Here is a 20,421-nt window from a genome sequence, read left to right on the forward strand (position 1 = left end):
ATTAGATTAAGCAAAGATTTACCTTGAAATTGGGAACTAAATAATCAAAATGGTCCCGAATGCTCTTTCCAGAAATTGCACTGTAAAAGGAAAATATCAGAGTCCAACATAAAGTAGTCAAGTTACAAATTTCACAGCTTTTTTTTTTTTTAGTTCATTTGCCATTTACTTGACATAACATGCTCATAGCTTAAAATGCTGAGGTGACAGAAAAATGTTTTGATTAGAAATATATATTTCAGTCAGCTCAACTAAAGTAGCTAAACCAACCATTTAAGTTGAACCCCCTAGAAAATGTTGGCTCAGCATATTAAATCTATGTATTCACTTACATAGTTTACATAACCAACTAGTTCAGTTGTCAAAAGTGCACCCAATGCTTTATAATTTGTAAATTTAACATGAATCAGGTTGGACTTTTATTTTCAGGGTCATATGAAATGCAAATGAATCGACTAAAGTCAGTATGCCCTGAATTTTAGTGTTTTTAAGGTCTACACAACTTACTGTTGAAGGCTCGATGCCAAAAAGTGCCAAAATGTGCATCAAAGTTTATACATTGGGTTTAAATGACTGTTCCTCGAAAATAAAGGCATTTTTAATATTTCAACCAGGATGCTTTGGAGATTCTATCTAGTTAATTCTACTACTATTTAAATACCTTGGTAGATTAGGAGTTTATAAGGCCTGTTTTATTATTTTTTTAATTAATAGAGATGCACAATATTGGAAGTTGTAGAGCAGTTTGCCTACCTTGGCGGCATAATCCATCGATCCGTTGACCTGGACTCATGCATGGAGCGATGGGTTCACTGAGCAAGACGGTATGGCCTTCCTGGTATCTGAGCACGTGGGCAAGTGGTAGGGGCAAGGTGTGACTTGGGACTGAGCCAAAAAACAACAAACTTCAAACTACAAAATGACTTTTCAGATGGACTACAAAGAGGCCAAAAAATAACTTCAAAGAGGGACGAATAACATCAAAGAGGCAAAAATTATTCAAGGAGAACAAAAAACAAAAAGACCCAAATAACGATCAGACCTGAATAACAACAAAAAGACCAAAGACAACTTCAAAGAGAAAAAACCACTTAAAAGAAAACAGATGCACGTCTTCAAAGACTTAAAACAGCATCAATTAGATGCGAACAACTACAAAGAGACCAAAAACAACTTCAAAGAGCCACAAAGGACAACAAAAGATGCAACACAACGTTAGACACACAAAACAACAACAAGATGCAAAACAACTACGTAGAAACAACAATATAAACTCAGGACACAAGACAACAATGAAGCTAAGACACGCAAATCAACTTTAAAGAGACGAAAAATGACAGTAGAGAGATGATGAGGGAGTTGAACTTTTAATGTCGTTTCAAATTGGGGTCTTATTTCTATCTCAGATGGGCGGACGGCCCTAAAAGACGGCCTGCTGTGTTGCATTGCCTTTCTGTCACCAGGGAATGTGGTGTGTTATTTGAGACAGTCCTATGTGGAGTTCTGTTGTGCATCGAGTTTGAGGGGATTCTGGGTAAGTCAGGTCTGTTTACTTTTTAGAAGCTGCCAAACTGCCCTTTGTTCTTATTGCTGTCTTTTTAGTACCACGGTGATATTAAATGTCCATTTTATGTGATCACAGAGCAGAGAGAGGCCACAGATGAGGATTCAGTCTCAGGCTAAAGAAAAATCCAGGATGTTGAGGATCGCTAGCTGGCTAATTCATCGATCCTGCATTCCTGCTATTGAGGTGACGTGGACAGGGTTGCGTGGATGAGGGCCACTAAGGGCCTTTGGTGTAGATAGTCACCATGTCTGTGTAGCAGTGTCTGTGTCGTGGTTCACTCGCCATCAGCGGACCTGTAGATTTAACATGCGTGTGCTTGAATGTGCATTTGTGTGAGAGTGTGTGAGTTTGTGCGACTGTGTAAAAAGTTTTTGTGGTGCTTAAAAGTTATTTTCTTGAACATGTGTTTGTCAAAGTTTTAGAAGGAAATCACACATCTGTTAGAAAAATCATTTGCCCTTAAATATAAATAGTCTGGTAAATATATTAACATTTTAAAGTAAGATTTTTTTGTTTCAGATTAACAAAGATGGAGTAAAAACTTCATGCTAGAGTGATTAATTGACCTGTAGAATGCCTTGCCTGATATCATGTGTAATCAGCGTCCTCTGGAGATCAGAGGCGGTACTGCAGCATCAGAACAATGATGCCATAGAGGAAACCGTGCATGAAAATGTTGTATAGAGCTCAGTATATATTGAATACTATGTTAATCTTAACTTAACAAGATGCTTTACAAAATGAGACTCCCCAGCCACAAGTGCAGCTGACAGGATTTTCTTTATTTTTAATTTATCACCGTTTAAGTCAGAAATGCATCCAGGAAATTCATAGTTTGTGCAGTGACTTTAAAGTTTCAAGTACTAGAGTGCTCATATCTAAAAGGTCAAGGAGGGATGGAAAGAAAGCTGCACCAGAGCAGCTTCTGTAGTCCACTTTAAGTCCTAAAAAGTTTGTTTATAAAGAGTAGAGATGTGTATTTACCCCAAAAATGAAAGCTAAACGAACTACTTCCCAAAAAAAAATGGTTAAAGAGAAAAGTATTGAGGTTAATGGCACATAAGTTGCAATGAAAGAGTCTTTCTCATATATAAAATAACTTTAAAGTAGCAAATCACCAGATTTTGTCAGAAAGTTGATAGTAAAAAAAAATTACAAACCAAATAGTATAAAATAGAGCTGTTTCTTTTCAGATTTTGGGTTTGGGAAAGGGTGCAATACCACTGAGTTTAAAGATTTACTTTTGGGGTTTTCATACCAATACATATATCTGATACTCAGACTTATAGGGCAGTGGTTCTCAACTGGTCCAGCCTAAGGACCCACCAGTCTTTAATGGGAAATCGCAACCCAGATTTCCAAGAATATTCAACAAGCCATGTTAAGTAAATTAAAAACGTTGCAGTTTGTATCTTGGATAGAAAAAAAGAAAACCCCTTTCCCTGTGATAATGTGTCAATTTTTTCTATTTTTATAGAGAACTTAAGAAATTACTTCATTATCATGGGCTTTTGATTGCAAGAAAATGAGATAAATGAGTTGAAATATTGAAAAAAATAGCCATCATAAGATTAAATGTTTGATACAAGAACACTAAAAACTTTAATACTTCGTCTGCATTCTACAACCATTTTTTTGCTCCCCGACCCACCAGTTGGGAACCTCTGCCATAAAGGACTATACTTTGTGTTTTTTCATGTGGAAGCCTTTTACCTTCAAGTTGCACGACCAGCTTTGCAACTGGCTCCCTAAAAAGTAAGAAATAAAAAACAAAACAAAACAAAACCTGTACTGGTATCAGCTTGCAGAGAGTGAAAATATGTTTGAAGTGATATTGATCTTATAAATGAAGATGTAGGTGCAATATATTACCAAATTAAGACTAATTGTAGTCAGTTTATGGCCTAGAACAGAGACTCTCAACTGGTCTAGCCATGGGACCCACAACCACCTACTTAATATACAACAGTGATTTGGAAAAATTGCTATTTTGGACCCTGGATGAAACAAAAACATATGACTGTAAAAACAGACTGGACAAAACTCTGGGAAGACATGCGTGCAAAAACATTATTTTCCTCTGATTTTGAATTATATTCAAGAATAAGAGGATTCTCACAAGAAAAATTGCTTTCTACAAGATATTTATATCCAATATGATAGGATGAATGAGTCAGGATCTCAAGAAAATAACCAGAATTTATTCTTTGTCCAGTTAAATGGAGTAAAAAAAACTTAATGGAAACATGTCTAGCTAGGGCTTCTGTTCATCCATGGCTGCTTTGCCACAACTTTTCTTTTCCAGGCACCAAATCGTTATCCACCTTTTGGTTAGAGATAGGAATTATTGCTCTTTTTAGTGATCTGGGTCATTTGGCCCAGCCTGCTTTTTTAGCTCCCAAATGGCTCTCTATTTGGGTGCCAATTTAGCTTCTTTTAACCTGCCAAATTTAGCAATGCCATGATATCTGATTGTTATTTATGCTGGTATTTTACTCCAACTATGCTTTATTATATGAAATGATGAAATTGTTATAATAATAATATGAAACGGATCTACATTGGGATCTGGATTTTATTTTTCACATAAAAGAGCTGACTCTCTAAACTGACTCGTTCACAAATGACACATCAATACTTTGAGTCCCAACCCACCAGGTGAGAACCACCGGCCTAGAAATTATTTAAATTTTATATTTACCCTCCTTTTAACGTACCCTAAGATGTTATTAGTGTCATTTCATCAAGTGGCTGGATTAGTACAATACATCATGGTACCAAGTATTAGAGTTTTCACTGTCAAAAATTTGGAAAGGTACCAAAATAACCAGTCTGCCATGTCTGAAGATCATAGTCACGTTTGATTCTCGTAACTTTGTGGAACTTCGGTACTAAACTGTACTGAACCAAACAGACCTGCGTGGTGGAAACGCACCACATGGCAAAGTTCACCACTCTCATACTTAATCAAAGTTGCATCCAGTTAAAAGAACACAGAGGCAATTAATCAAACTGAAATTTGAATTTAGTGTCATTTGCAGAAGAATAATCCCCTTTTGTGAGTATTAGTAGATGTCATTGTTAGTGGCGAAGTCCGCTGGTCACTTGATGTGAAATAATCGTCACTCTCTCAAGGAAATCAGTTCACATCATGGCATGCTTATTAAAATGCAAGTTATGATAGTATGAATGAGTTTGCTAAAATATGAAAAAACACCAGTATAGATCCTCTAATCTTACATGACTGCTAGTTAACTTTAAACTGGTTGGCGAGTTGGGGTATTGTTTGGGATATTAATGGGGTAAAAGGTACTATTGGGGTGCATTATGGGTAGTTTGGGCACTGTCAGGTCAGGTTGTATTATTGTTCTCAGTGCTTCAGTCTCTTTTTCAGTACGTGTGGTAGATAAAATAATACAAGCATTCTCTATGTTTTGTGCTCTGGCCCATGTACACTACCGTGGTATTGGTTGATTGTAAAATTCAATATGTTATTGAAGTAAATGGAAACTGTGTGTGATGATGTCTAGGGTTGTCCTGTACTACTGAAAATAAAGAAAAAAATAACAATTATTTATGAACTAGAATGCACTGTTTGTTGGAAATCCTTTGATTACCCACCTTTAAAGGGGCCGTCAGCACCAAAATCAGAGTTTTATGTGATCATGCTGTCACTTTGTTTGACTGAGATAATAAAAGGTGATGATATGTGGTGCCATCAGTTGTGTGATTTAACTCATTGCATGGATGTTACAGTATCTCCCCCACATAATATTAAAGAAATTGAATCCCCATCAAACAACAAAGAAGTAAATATTGATTTTGTAGCGTGCTTCCCCTTTAAACATGTTATTTTGTTTCTTCCTGTTCTGAAGGTATTTGACCTCTTTAGTGTAAAAACGCTGTACAGAGATGTGTGTCACTGTCTATTACCTGAATGTCTCTGGACTGAAGTCTGACCGTCACTCCAATAAAAGAGAAAACATCTTTTGGACTGCCTGACTCTATTGTGTTAATATTTGTTTTATCTTATAAGGATCATTATTATACCTCATCTTCTGATAGCTGCTTCCTGCAGGATAAAACACCATGTCATTAAACTAAAATATCAAACTGGTTTCTTAATCACGACACTGAGTTCACTGTACTCACATCAAGTCAGTCTGGCTGCAGAACACAGATCACTGGCACCCCCTCTGGCAGACCTCTATGGTGAGATGCCATCTCTGACAAAGGGTAGGGTTAGGCTACCAAAAAGTATTTGTGTAAAACCTCAAAAAATATTCAATAAAGCCAAGCAGTCTACTTACAGTGCTGCTAACTCTAACATAGTTTAAGCTTACGAAGGTACATAAGCTATGTACCTAACATAGCTAAACCCAATGCTATCAAAGCTACATAGGTAATGTAGGCATTTAGGTAACCTAGCTATATAAACAAAATGCTAAAGCTGAAGCTATGTAAGCTACATAGGTACATACACTATATAGGTAATGTAAACATGCAGGTAACCTAGCTACATAACTCCATCCATCCATCTTCTTCCGCTTATCCGAGATCGGGTCGCGGGGGCAGCAGCCTAAGCAGGGAGACCCAGACTTCCCTCTCCCCAGCCACTTCATCCAGCTCTTCCTGGGGGATCCCAAGGCGTTCCCAGGCCAGCCGAGCGACATAGTCTCTCAGCGTGTCCTAGGTCTTCCCCGGGGTCTCCTCCCAGTGGGACTTGCCCGGAACACCTCCCCAGGGAGGCGTCCAGGAGGCATCCTGGAGCTACATAACTTACATAGCTAAATGTACAGCCATCAAAGCTACTTTGGCTACGCAAGCTACTTAGATATGTAGGCTACATAGGTAACATAGGCATGTAGGTAACTTAGCTACATAACTAACATGGATTAAGCTATTGAAGCAATATAAGGCACATAAGCTACAAAGGTAAGCAGGCACGTAGGTCACCTAACTACATAACTAACATAGCTAAAGCTATCAAAGCAACATAAGATACATAAGTATTGTAGACATGTAGATAACCTAGCTACATAACCAAAAATAGCTAAAGCTAACAAATCAGCATTAGCTATATGAGCTACATCGGTAATGTAGACACGTAGGTAACATAGCGTCATAACTAACATAGCTAAAGCAACATCAGCAACACAAGTTAGTAGGCTACATAGGTAATATAGACATGTAGGTAACCTTGCCATACAACTAACATAACTAAAGCTATCAAAGCTACATTAGCTACATAAGCTAATGTGAAATATATAAGCTACGTAAAATACTGATCACTTTATTGGATACACCTCTTCAACTGCTCATTAATGCAAATATCTAATCAGCAAGTTGTGTGACAGCAATCAATGCATTAAGGCATGTAGACATGGTCAAAATGATCAGAGCATCAGAATGGGAAAGAAGGTGGTTAAAGCGATTGTGAGTGTGCCATGGAAGAACACTTAAACCTAATATATGATCAGTGAGTGTATATACCTTATCATGTTGTTATGCAGAAATCAAAGGACACATCCTTCTCTCCCTTACACATGCTTAAACACAAATACAAAACTCAGAGATTAAAAAAAAAACAAGCAGTGCTGATAGAAAGAGCTTTATTGAAGCCAGACAGAAAAAGGAGTGAGTGACATGTACAGACTCTACGTACCCACTCATTCATACACACAGAGGCGTTCATACCCACAGAAGACAAACACACACAGGTGCAAGCTAAGTGTCCTGAGAGAGAGGATGAAAGGAGAGTAATTGATGTAACCAGCCCACCTGTACAGAACAGAAGGAACAGACCCTGTGTGTCAAAGCTGGACTCAAAAAAGAGGACCAGTGGAGGCAATAAAAGCTTTAGAATGAAAATGAAGGTTTTTATGTTGTAAGCATTACAACAGAGCGGGGTAAATCTTCATGATACCTTTTAAAAAATGTAAACTTACAGAAAACAAGAGACTTAACATAACCTTAAGGGTTACAATCTCATTTGAAGGCTAAATTAAAAAAGCAGAGATGTTATTTTAACAAAACTTTAAAGGGAATACAAGAGTGTTGATTCTTTGATTTGGTTCCTTTAATTTAAACCTTGTGTAAAGGCATTTCACATTAGGCATGATTATTTCGTGCTGTGTTTGAGCATGATTGCACTTCCCTTTCCTCCCCAACTAATCTGTTTTCACATCAGTGGCATTGCTCTGTGCCTGAGCTTATATATGCAGCCTGATACAGTGACGCAGTATGAATGTAGTTGGTTAGAAAAATTGTGACCATGTTTAGTTGACTAGTCTAGTGTCAAGAAAACACCAAGAAAATTGTAAACAATTTATTGAAAACAGGCCAGCAGTAGGGTTAGGTATCTTTTTTCTGATGCCGGTGCTAAATGTTAACTCTTTAAAAGGTGCCAACCCCTAAATCAATACTTTCAGGAGAAAATAGTTGTTTTCAACATTGGCAGCTAGTATCATAAATGATTAAGAAAGAAGATGCCAACAGATCATATGAGTAAAGGAAACAGGTGTAACTTCTTCACATTGCGTATTTTGTGCCTTTCCTTTGGAGTGATAGCCGTCGCGTTGGGGTTGGCAAGGTGCCAAAATGAAGCACCGATATCTGCCTTGCAACTCAGTAGGGTAGGTATCGGGTGTGTTGGTACCAGTACTTTGTTGACAACAAAGTAGGGAAAATGTGAAGTTGGTGTGCAGTGTAGCTAATATCAGCAGTGCTAGCACCGCCAGACTTAAACCATATTATAACTACTAGCATGGCAAGTTAACATTACTTAACCAAATATCATCGCTCAATGCTTCGATTATTTGTAAGTACCTGACACAGGCTATACTTGAAAATTAGAACTTAATCCCCATTTTCCAGGTCAAAATAGTGCTAAACCACACCATTTCTACGAGGTGCTATCTGGGCTATTAGTTCACTGTTGTTTACATAAGGTAAAGAGCATTACAGTAGCATAGCTGTTAACTGAAGCTACATTGCCTACTAGTGGCAGGCAGTTCTCTAAACAGAGAATTTCATTTCAGACTGTGGGTCTCAAATGATTAAAAAACACAACTGTAATTCATTTAACCAACTAGTTATTTTGGTGTCAACTATCAAGGGATCCGACTTCACCCATTTAGGCGAGTAATAGTGCATCCCCATAAGAAACAAGGTGACTTCTTTTTGTGAATATTTGTTTATGTGCCATGAGGACAGTACTGTAGAGTCAATCCTTCTACCATAAGTGTTTCAGTTATTTCTAAAACAACGACCCACTTCCTGCTTCCACATCTACTGTGCAGCTCAGGTGATGAAATGGGTCCATGCTAGACAACTAGACATGCCTTTACAACTATTCGGTGACAAGTGCCCTGTGCTCGTAAGAGTTTGGGGTCAAGAGCACTCAGATCAGGTCCCTAATGAGGAGTTACCTGCAGCACTGATTAACTAACTCCTCAATCAGCTTACAGCACATTTAATGGAAAGTGAAGTGAACAAAATAAAGACTTACAAAACATTTTAAAAATGTGAGCTACAATTTGATCTGTCGTCTGAATCCTTTACTTCTCAGTCACCCTCCTGTGGTTCCTCAGACAGCCTTTTCTCTGCATAAAGCAAAAATCTAATGCAATTAAACGGCTACAATTTAAGGAAATTTAGTACTTATTTGTTGAACCAAGCATGTCTCTGTTTATTTTGTTGTTAAACCAGGCAGCTCTGCTGGGGAATCAAAGTTGATGTTAACAAAATACATTTCTTCTTCTGTTAAAACAAAAACACAAAGCAAGGTAAAAAAATGTTTCAATACATTTTGTACTAGAGAGAAATGATTTCTATTAAAGCATAAGATAGTCCCTCTTCTTTCATTAAATAAACTCAAAGTGCCAGTTCCAGCTGGAGACAGCCTCAAAGGATGCAAGCAAATGAGGTGGAAATGGGGGAAATGCAGTGTGTCTTAGCTGTGAAACCATGGATCGATGCATCCCCATTGAAAGAAAAACACCACAAACCATGTTAGATTCCAATCAAAATGCTCCAAACACCCCCGGGACATGGTCACACAGGGACACAGGCTGCTGTTTCCCACACTGGCAGCTGCAGGGCTTTGACAGGGCGTCAAACATTTGCCCAAAATTGGCAAACAGAGCAGAGAAGAAAGCAACACAAAGGCTAGCTGATGATACGGCTAATGGACTGCAAGGAAGGGAATTCCTCACTCTCTCCGATGTGCAGGGTCTTATGGGAGTTGAAGTCTTTGGGGGCCAGTACCTGTCTGCAAGTGGGGCACACCTGGCAGTCCAGCTCAGCTGCTGCGTTGTCCGCTGTGCTTGGTTTCTGCCAGGCGTTCTTCTTGTTCTTGTTTTTCTTTCCACCTCCGGCGCCTGACTGCTTCTCCAGCGCCTTACAGTCTCCGTGGGCGATCAGAAGCTCCTGCTGCTTGCCCGTGTCTGGCAGGAGAACTAGCAGTTCATTGAAGATGCGGTTAAAGTTGTCTCCAAGCAGGTCCTTACAACTAAGGTGGTACTGGGCCGCTGATATCACACCCTAGGAAACCAAAGAGAGAAGGTCAGGAGATAAATGGGAAAGAAATAAGTGATTTCAAAGCAAAACTATGCTAATAACTAATAAGGATTGTAGTTTCTAAAGCATTAATGTGATGTGAATAAGAAAACTGATCATTATGTGGATGAATATGTGTTGTGTACCTGTCTGAACTGTGCAGAGTAGTTTTTGAACTCGTTGAACTTCGACTCATCATTGTGCAGGTACTTCCTGATGGACTGGATCAGCTCCAAGTTTCTCTGATGGAAGTCCTCCGGGACCAGGTAACCATTGCTAGACATCTTGGGGGGGCTAAGCGTTTCAGAAAAAAATAAATTATTAACCCCCTTGATACCTGACAAAGCAAACAGCATTTAAGAAGGATCTGAGGTATAAAAAGTCAAGGTTGTCGTACAGGTTGACAGCAGAAGGAGCCGGCTCCACGTTACTGTTGAGGGGAATCCCAGTGAAGCCAGGGGGAGGTTTTGGAGCTGAGATTCCCAGGCCAGGTGGAGGTGGAGGCATGGCCGAGGAGGGAGCAGGAGTTGAGGCCTTTATAGGGAAGGAGGACTTAAAGCCTGAAAGATAAACAGAGTGTAACTAGCTACAACAGATGTAATGTAAGGCAGTTTCAATGTAATAGTAGTCAAAATTGATTACTGATTAGACACTTTTAATCACTGAATTAAAAAAGCACAATAGGCAGTTGAGGTGTGTGTCTCAAGCCTGCACAATACAAACACAAAAATGGCTTCTAAAAATGAAAAATAAGGTGTATATACAACATGTACTAACCAGAAAATGCTTGATTGATAAGGCTGTATTTGGGCATCAAATGGAACACAATATACAGTTTCATTGTTTCTACTTTCATGCGGCCAACTTGACCGGGCGTTATGGCTGAATAATAGCCTGCAAGCAAACCTAAGTGTATACAGTTGTACCTGTAGAAATAACTGAAACTTATACATAAAAGACTGAAATTAAAAAATAAGATGAAGAGTCATAATTTTCAAATAGTCAGACTCAGAATGAGAGTGGAATAAATTGCCATTTCCTGTGAAAGTTTACACTGAAGATCTATTCAAATCATACTCCACATATATAGAGCTAGGAGAATCATGATTTGAAAACCATGAATCTCCTTCTGTAGAAACGAGTACCAAAATAAAACCAGTAACAACACATCTGATATCTACTGAACCGAATTACAACACGTAATGATGCTTCCCCACCACAGTGCAACCTCCTGCCACTCCAAATGAAAGGCAAGAAAAATACTGTGGAATTTTTTTTAATCTATCTGCACACACTTTACATCAGCAGAGCAGGGATGCCTTGTTTTGCTGTCTAGAAATGTCTTTGCTTGCGTTATCCTACTAAAGATATAGTCAAACTGACATTTTCTTTACAGCTTGTCCCCGACACAATGCCGGTATATGAATTTCTCTTGAACCTCTTAAATAAAGAAGTTACACCTTTCATTTTCTTATCTAATGCTCTACTGTTATCTTTTAAAGATATTTCTCTAAATCCTTCACGATACAAAGACAGACAAATTTGTGAATACATTATTTTAAGTATTTTTAAATTGAGAATATATTGTTAGTTCAGGTAGGCCATGGAGTCAAGTGCTGCCATATCATTGAGATCAGCTGATCTCACACAAGCTCTCATCAGCTGACAGCGGGCCGATTCACTCCAAGCACGCTATTTGCTATTCACCCCATGCTGCTATATTTAAACTGCTCTAACCTGGCTTACGCTTTCCCTCTGCAAGCTGCTTTTTGCAACCCTCCTCCACCTCAGCTCCTCCTTTATTATGCTTTTGACTTAATCAGTGTCATTCTGTTGTCACTGGTGCCTGCTCTGCTTTGAGTTTTTTGGTGTACTCTCCCTGCCTTAGGCGTTCCTTGTAGACACAGGAAAGGCAGGAACGTGTGCTGTTCCTGCTTGATGCTTTCCAGATAGGCTTGTGGAAGGGCAGGGGGATCCCACAACAGCCACACCACAAAATATTAATAACGGCAATAACTGCACATTAATATCTGATAATAAAGAAAAACTTTTATAAACACAAAGCATGTGTGTTTCTTGACAAAGTAGTAATTTAGTATCATGTACACTTGGTTGTTTAACTGTCTTTAAATGCGTGCCATTAACTTCATTAAGCGACTACAGTGTTTCATTTGGCTGGATGTGAATCTCTTATGAATCTCTGGCTCTGATAAAATGAAGACTTTTTGTTTACTTGCTGTGTGCCTCACCACTCCTCATTTCAGCATTCTAGTCGCTTCTTTTAACTTTCGCTTTCAGCTGTTTTCAAAAAGACTGGTCTGTGTTTGTCAAATATATTTGTATCGATTGGGGCGTAGTCAACAAACCCAGGCCGTCTTTGAGTAAAAGCTAGTGTGATTTCATTGTGTTAAACTTATGTTGCCTTCTGCTTTTGTTTGTGAAGAGGCAAAAAAAAATACAACCCTAAAACTTTCATATTATTTGAGTTGTACACACAAGAACCATTATTTCTAATACTTTCACCTTATGAAATGTACAAGCATACAAACATAATCTGAGTCATACGCTCCATTGCTACATTAGATATTATTTTACTTAATGAATGATTTGCTGAGGGAGAATGGAGGGGAGTAAAGCTCGTTTTCATCTAAGTGAATGCTTTAAGGCTTTTTTATATACACACAAAGCAAGTTCTACTGTAATTTTATGGCTTAGCTTTTATTAACAGAAAACTACCAACTTAAATGTTTCTACCAACATAACATTAGGTGAGAATCTACACTGCCTATGGAGAACAAGGTCAAGAAATAATTACTAAAAAGATGGCTCTTTTTCAGCTGCTTTCTTTCTACCAATTCCTGAAACCAGTATGTGCCTCAAGTATCACGAACTGCATTGACTTGCTTACAGTGATGTCACATGCATAACCTTTACTAAAAACTACAAAATAAGGTGTAAAGTGCTAAAAAGTCTGAGTGCCGTACCTGGTGGAGGGTTCTTGGTGATGAGTGCAGGAAACTCTTCCTCCTGCTCCAGGGGGGCATCAGTGCTTGGGTTTGGCTTCACTGCAGCAGCCTCTTTACTCACTGGTGGGGATTTTTCAGGGTGGCCATTCACCAGGCCACTGGTCACTGCACCAGACAACGGTTTGTTCCAAGTTTTTTCAGGTACATTCTCCTTCTGTGCTGCCGTTTCCCCTGAGACTGAACTCGACGTTTGTGTGGTCCCTAATGCTGAGGACACAGACGTGGAGGGAGCAGCTGTGTTCTTCTGCTGTTTCTTCTTCTTGCTGGCTTTAGAGGGGGGTGGATCCGTGTTAGAGGTCAAGTTAGGAGGAGTAGAGCTTCTGGGTGGTGGTTTGCCATTTCCTCCTTTAACTGTGAGCAGGGAGGAGATATCCAACATGGTGGGCACTGAGCGGAACTCCTGTTGCGTCAATCCTCCGCCGTCATCGTCCGAAGAAGGAGGAGACCGAGTGGATGCTGGTTTCCCATTCTCTCCTACTTTCTTTTTCCTGCGTGAAGATGAGGAGGTGGTGGAGGAGAGGGGCTGAGGGCCTAAGGAGGAGGAGGAAACCTGAGTGGGAGGCCTGGTTTGTGGTGGAGGCTGAGTGGTGGGCTTGGAAACAGCTGTGTGGCTGGACCAAGCAGAGTTGCTGCTAGCTGCTGTTTTTAGGGGCCTGATTCTTGAGACCAGAGCAGGAAAGTCCTCCTCCTGGAAAGACGAAGTCTTCTTAGGTTGGGCAGAGTACGCTGGGGTCATTGGGGTTGTCAAGGCAACAGACGAGAGGCTTGGGAATTCATCTTCCTTTAGAGAAGCTTGGGGTGCTGTAACTACTGCAGGAGCTGGCTTTATACTACAAAAAAAGACAGAATATCAAATATCTTAGCACAGGATTGTACACAACGATTATTTCAGTTTGCACTGTGAGTAAAAAGTTACATAGATGCTGCTGCTGCTGTTGCTGCTGCTGTGGCTCCCAGAGCAGGAAAATCATCTTCTTCTGGATTATTGCTCTTCATTGTTCTCACTGTAAAAAACAAAACAAAAAAAAAAACAATAACAACTGTGAGTAAGAAAGGTAGAGAGACAAGTCCACAACTTAGAAAGGTGGGTAAAGACATCCACATTAACCGTTTCTTTTTAATGTTCCTGCCTCACCTGGAGGTTTGCTCACTGGTTTGATTTGTCCAGTACGAAGTCTGGGGTCCTCTGGTTCGGTTCTCTCGGTTCTCTCCTCCCTAGGGTGTTTGAGAGCGATCCTCTCCTGCACAGCTGCTCTCTCCTCCTGTCTACGCATGGCCAGGGAGGCCCGCCGAGCAGCTGCTAACTCTCTGTCCTCTTCCTCTCTGCACAGACAAGCGCACATTGACGTAAACGCTAAAGCATGAAAAACCACAGAATAATTAATCAATTATTTACTAAAGGGGTGAAATATAACCCATTTCTCTGTTTTCAGTCCAAGAAAACTAAATCAAAACACCAAATATTCAGTTAACAGGAATTTATTAGTGCTGTTACTCGATTAAAAAAAGTTAATTACATCACTACGCTGTAATTAATCATGATTAATCTAAGCATTTTTAAAAAAAAATTTAAGTATATTTTTATGTTTTTAGATTTTTATTTTTATTCTTTTAATTCTATGTACAACACGCAGAAAGTGCTGATCTGATTCCTCATCAATAGCACTGTCAATATTTTCTATATTTTGGTGGAAAGACAAAATAAAGGCAAATATTTAAACTACAAATGCTCTTAGCGGAGTACTGCTTGAGTTAAAAAGCTATGATTCAGTCTGTCACATCAATTGTATATCCCTCAAATATAAACACATATTCAGACTGCATTTATGGAGGTTTCTCATCAAAAACTAAAGACTCACATTTTTATGTGATATTTGAACACATCATAGCAATCACCGTTTTCAGCTCGTAAGGTTCGCTATTTAACTTAAATTTTGCCAATTCCACTGCAGATTTCTACACTGGATTAATACTGTTAACAAACAGGACTTGCTACAAAGTTTTGGAGTGCTTTTCAGCATTTATCTGAGCAGCTGAAGAAGAAAACTGTGAAATCCCGTGTTGTTGTTAACATCTTTGCTAACATTAGCAAAGATGTGCTTTGCCTGAAGGTTCAATTAATACTTGTTGTGCTTTGGTGTAAAGAGAGTTCGTCACTGCAGCATGTACCCACAGTTTTGGTTTTTATCTTAACTAACATTTGTCAGCTTTTAAATAAGAAAATTGCCATTAAGCAGACTTGGGTCTGTCTCCTCACTCATCACTGCTGGCTGTGTCTGACCCTCCTCTCTCCTCTTCACCCCCAGGCACATAAACATCTGCACTGGAGGACTATGGGAGCAAGTTGTGCTCAAACTTAAGTCATATGATTAAATTCCACTATTATTTTTTTAACGCGTTAAGGTTTCAAGATTAATCATGAGCGTTAACACATTAATGTTAAAAGCCCTAGAATTTATCTTAAAGTGTTAACTCCTCCCAAAGTATTATTAAACAATTCAAATCCTCAGCCAATGAAGGAAAGATTAGTTTGCCATGCAATTACATGTCTTTTTTAAATTAAATTTTACTCTTTAAAATAGGGCATACCCAGTGGCGGTTTTAAGTATATTTGTTCACACATTAAACAACATCTTGAATCATAAAGACTCATTTATACTCTGTGTTTGAAAAGCATACGGATATTAATAGAGCTTTCTGTCCAAACTTCCTGTATATGTCATTTCAATTTATGCATACACGTTGTCTTTGGGCTTACGGATATGGACCAAACGCTGCAATACCACCATGCAGGCAGTGTTCAAGCCAGAAAAGCAAAACACAATGAAGACGATAAGTATGAAAAAAATTACTTGAGCTTTCTGCGGAAACATTGCTGAATGATAGGTGAGTTATTACACAAAATACAAACTACCTGGGCACAGAAACAGACAACTACAACAGAACAGCTGGGCAGAGGATAGACAGAGCAATAACCATGAAGATGTGGGGATCCGTGTCAGACAGTGGCTGAATATGGACTGATTTCTAACACCCACTCCAACATAAAAGACACACTCGACTAGGTGGGCAATGATGGTTGTATCATTTAAGATGCATGGTATGTTAAGGGAGCACAGATTGCACCTAAATCTTGCAAAAAGATTAAGTGCAGCACCCAAAACGATTTAAGGGAAAGGGGGTCCTAAAACTTTGGGAATAAATGTGCCAAAGGGCTTTGGACTCACCGAGAGTATCTCCAGCTCTTCTGTCCCCCTTGGAGCCTTCCTCCTCTGGCCCCTCGACTTTGACGCACCTCCTCATAATCTTCACCACCCACAAGACCTAAGAACACATTTATTTTATCACCTTCACTGATTTCCGCCAAAGTAATATCATCAACTATAATCTTTAAATAACAAAGAACCAAGTATCTACTGTACAGACAACTGATTTGCTACAACAAGATGTTCACTGACCATCATTTCTCCTCTGTTGTCTTGGTGCGTAGTTAAACTGCAGGTCAATGTGGCGGTTCTGCCTCGCCTCTGCTCGGTTCTTGCTGTGTGCTGCAGCCTTGTGGGCCTTGTAGTCGATCTCACTGCGGAAGGCGTGGGTGAACTGTTCGGTGGCACAGCGGCCTTCCTCACACAGATAATGACTCTCTCTGAAGTGCTCACTCAGGTACTGATAATCACTGATAAAAGAAAATATCAAGTTTGACAGTTAGTTTTGTATAAATCTCAGAGATGTTTGTTCTTATGTTGTTTCTGTGACAGTTATACATACCTATAATACTCCTGTGAACCGTCTGCATCACAGAAGTGACAGAAGTAGTGGTCCCTGCGCAGGTGCTTTAGCAGCTCATCATTATCAAGGTAACGGTCATCACAGAACTTGCAGAGCGGGTGTCCTCTGTGGCTGGTGTCATCCGGGTCTCCGTGTGCTCGGTGACGTGCCAGCTCCTTCCGGTTGTACCACTTACGCTCATGAGAGAAGATCTGGAGGTAGATTAGAGTTTAAGTTCTTTTTTAGCTCACGGACTTAGATTATCCGGGGTAATGACCTTTCATTAATGACCAACAAGCCACATGAGTATACCTTGAGATGCTTTGTACAGAGCTTGCAACAGAAAAGTTCATGCTGCTTCCTCATGTGCTGCTCCAGCTCCTCAAACTTAGAGAAAACTTTAGGTTCTGAACAACGGACGCACTCTGGTAACAAAAGATGCCTGAAAATAAACACATCACGAGTAAAACAATAAGAAATTTACGCTATAGCTCAAAACAATGTTAGAGAACATGACTGGCCCAAAAAAAAAAAAAAAAAAAAAATTAAAAGCAACAACAAATACACTTTATGTCGAAGAACAAGAAGATGATGATTTCTACTGTTAGGTCATCATCTCAAATGTTTGAAAAAATAAAACATAAGGAAAAACAATCAAAACCAACATCATGCCTTGCAATCTAAAGATCTTATGGCTTTTCCAAATATAAAAGGCTAATTTCAGTCCCAGTTGTCCAAGGCAAGGTGGTATAATTCTGTTCACAGTGATTAATTTAGCACCTAACTTCAAGCTGAGATGAAGAGAGGTGCTGGCACTGGTGGCGTCTCCAATGATTTTAGAGGTAAGATTTGGTAGTAACATTTATTATCAGTGTGAGCTAATAAAACCACACAAAAAACAGAAGAAGAGTGGTACCTGTACTGGGCATAAATCCTCTCATCACCAAAATAAATATCATGTTTCTTCTCACAGGGGAACTGCTGGTAGGGCAGACATGAGAAGGCCGCCAATTTTTTAACAAACACCACCTGTAAACAACATAAAAGTCAATCCAAAAAAACTACTGTGAGACAAGATTGATGAACATATTTTTAATTTATTGAAGAGGTTTTGTATATCATTTTTATAAAGCGTATGGCAAAGCTGAACAAGTTTATAGTCTGAAAATGCTTCTCATGATCCGAGTCTCCTCGGCTATAAGGTGTGGAAACAACCATATAAAACTACAAATGAATACTATGGCAAACAAATCAGGAGTACGCCTGCACCACCATCTAGGCCACCGACACTTCAGCCACGGCTCTTGAGCCACATGTCTCTTTTGTGACAATTTGTGGCTCTTTAAGTCTTACTTGGAAATTACCCCCCAGAAAACTGTAAAAAAGGGAAACTGTGACCTCCGAAATGATCAAGTCACATCTGTTTGTTTCCCACAAATATACAGTAGGCTTTAATTGTTAAATTTAATTTACGACCTTTACTTTGTGTCTGTGTATTCCCATCCAATGTGTGCCAGAAAGAACATGAAAGATAAATATCACTGATTATTTAGAAAAGGGGTCAAATGTTCCAAACTTGACTTTGTACTTTTGTTAAACTACAAAAATCCGAAGTGGATATTTGTGTAGGGTGAGCTCTCAGCAGCTGTGTGTAGCAACAATCATGCCAATCATATCTTGATTTCTGTCAACTCATATGTATTTAATTTATATTTTATATATATATAAACCAGAATAACCCAAAATAATAATCTTAATTGACCATAGATCAAGAATAATGATGACAATGAAAGGTAAAAGCAAGCTCTCTCTATATATATATTTTTAAAGTAATTATTGGATTCACAACCCCAGGTTTGGATTGTGTCTCTTGCAAAGCTTTTTTATTTTATCTTTATTATCATAATAACAATTTGTTTTCATGGTTGAGCAGGGCTTTGTAACGCTGGTGTATGCTTAACAAATACACTGACAACATTTGATGCCAACACTTTACCAGTGTATGTTTGTAATGTAGACATTATCCAGGAATTTGTTTCCAATTGTGATTTATTCATTTCTTTCTAGTGCACAAAGTGTGGTTATTTTAAAATCTATAATATCTTTCAATAGTACGCAACGTTAAAAGAGACGTTATCACTTTAAACACGTGGCATCGGGAACTATCGAAATGTTTGACAATCTTCGTAGGTACCTAGGGCCTTAGTTATATGACAGTATAGCTCAATTGACAAGTTGGTCGAAGTCCATTTAGCTAGCCACTTGTCTATTACCTGTGCATGAGACTAAATGTAACTACGAGAAAGAAGTTACAGGTAGCCATAAACACGCAAACTACCTTCAAATTGGTCTAAAATTGATCAGAAACCTTGTAATAACAACTAGCTAGCTTACAGGCGCAGTATAGCCATTTAACGTGCTCACGTTGGTTTGTTTGAAATGTGACAGCTCATATTTTATACAGTTTTGACTCGTCCTTTGGTGTTTAATTCATGCCATATTGAATATAGTTGATTAATAATACCAACAACCAATTAACCCAGCCAGTTAACTGACAGTAATTAAGTTAAGACGGGAAGGGCCATCTAGGCAGACTACACTGGTGAACTTGCTAATGTTAGCTTTGGCTACCGGTGGTAAGCTAATGACAGCGACAGACAAGCAGCCAAAACATTTTGTATATCCTATTTGCTCTTGTCTTATTAACCATATAAATGTATTACTTATTAAGAATTACTTTCAGTTATTTCATACATTTTTCCCTTGAGAGGGCTACTTGAACATTGCGGCCTATGTAGTAACACCGAGCGGCATCCCCGGGCCACAGTAGTGACGGAATCCCCACCTTGTCGAGCTCCTCCCGGCAGACGGCACAGTACTTCTGGTCGCAGAGCACCCTCATTTTGGTGGAGCAGCGGTAACAAACTGGGTGGTCGCATTTCCCTAAGGCGAAGATCTCAACTTCTTGGCAACACAGGACGCAGTGCTTCTCTGTTTCTTTCGTGGTTGTTGAATCCATGATGTTAAAAAGGCACAACACAACTTTAGCTCTGTTATTAGGGAGAGTCAGTGCCACCGAGATGCTTACGTAATTATGAAAGTCTGAGCTAGTAGCACTTACGCAACTGCCGTATCGCTGATTTGTAGATCATGTGGCTGGACAATCTAAGCTCCGTAGCATTTCTGCTTTGACCTATCACACGTTATGTATATTTGCTTTGGTTATCACAAATGATCCACGTGCGTACCGAGGTGTGTGCCCGGACGCCGGGCCGGTTATGAAGGCTGAGCTGTTGATGAGAAATGAAACTGCCCTCAAAGTATAACGACATTGTGACATTATTTTTTTACGATAATATGTATTCACCGTCATTATATTTCTTGCGAAAACCTCCATTTGGAGAGGAAATCTTCATCTTGACAATATTAATAAGTCGTATAACTTGGCAAATTAATACTCCAAAGTGAATCAAACATCCAATAAGTATGCAAAACAAACAA

General features: G+C 39.1%; 1 protein-coding gene across 1 annotated transcript; it reads right to left on the minus strand.

Moving 5' to 3' along the window:
• Positions 1-7,168: 7,168 nt before the first annotated feature.
• Positions 7,169-20,037, minus strand: znf598 (zinc finger protein 598). Its single transcript, XM_041817426.1, has 12 exons — positions 19,766-20,037; positions 17,837-17,949; positions 17,233-17,362; positions 16,921-17,132; positions 16,611-16,828; positions 16,380-16,476; positions 14,288-14,475; positions 14,069-14,156; positions 13,111-13,982; positions 10,524-10,686; positions 10,273-10,420; positions 7,169-10,111 (listed from the first exon to the last, which is right to left on the minus strand). The coding sequence occupies exons 1-12, from the start codon at positions 19,937-19,939 to the stop codon at positions 9,737-9,739; spliced, it is 2,778 nt and encodes a 925-aa protein (XP_041673360.1). The 5' UTR covers positions 19,940-20,037; the 3' UTR covers positions 7,169-9,736.
• Between the last annotated feature and the right edge of the window lie 384 nt (positions 20,038-20,421).

Source organism: Cheilinus undulatus, linkage group 21 (assembly GCF_018320785.1).
Source record: "Cheilinus undulatus linkage group 21, ASM1832078v1, whole genome shotgun sequence".
Lineage (NCBI taxonomy): Eukaryota > Metazoa > Chordata > Actinopteri > Labriformes > Labridae > Cheilinus > Cheilinus undulatus.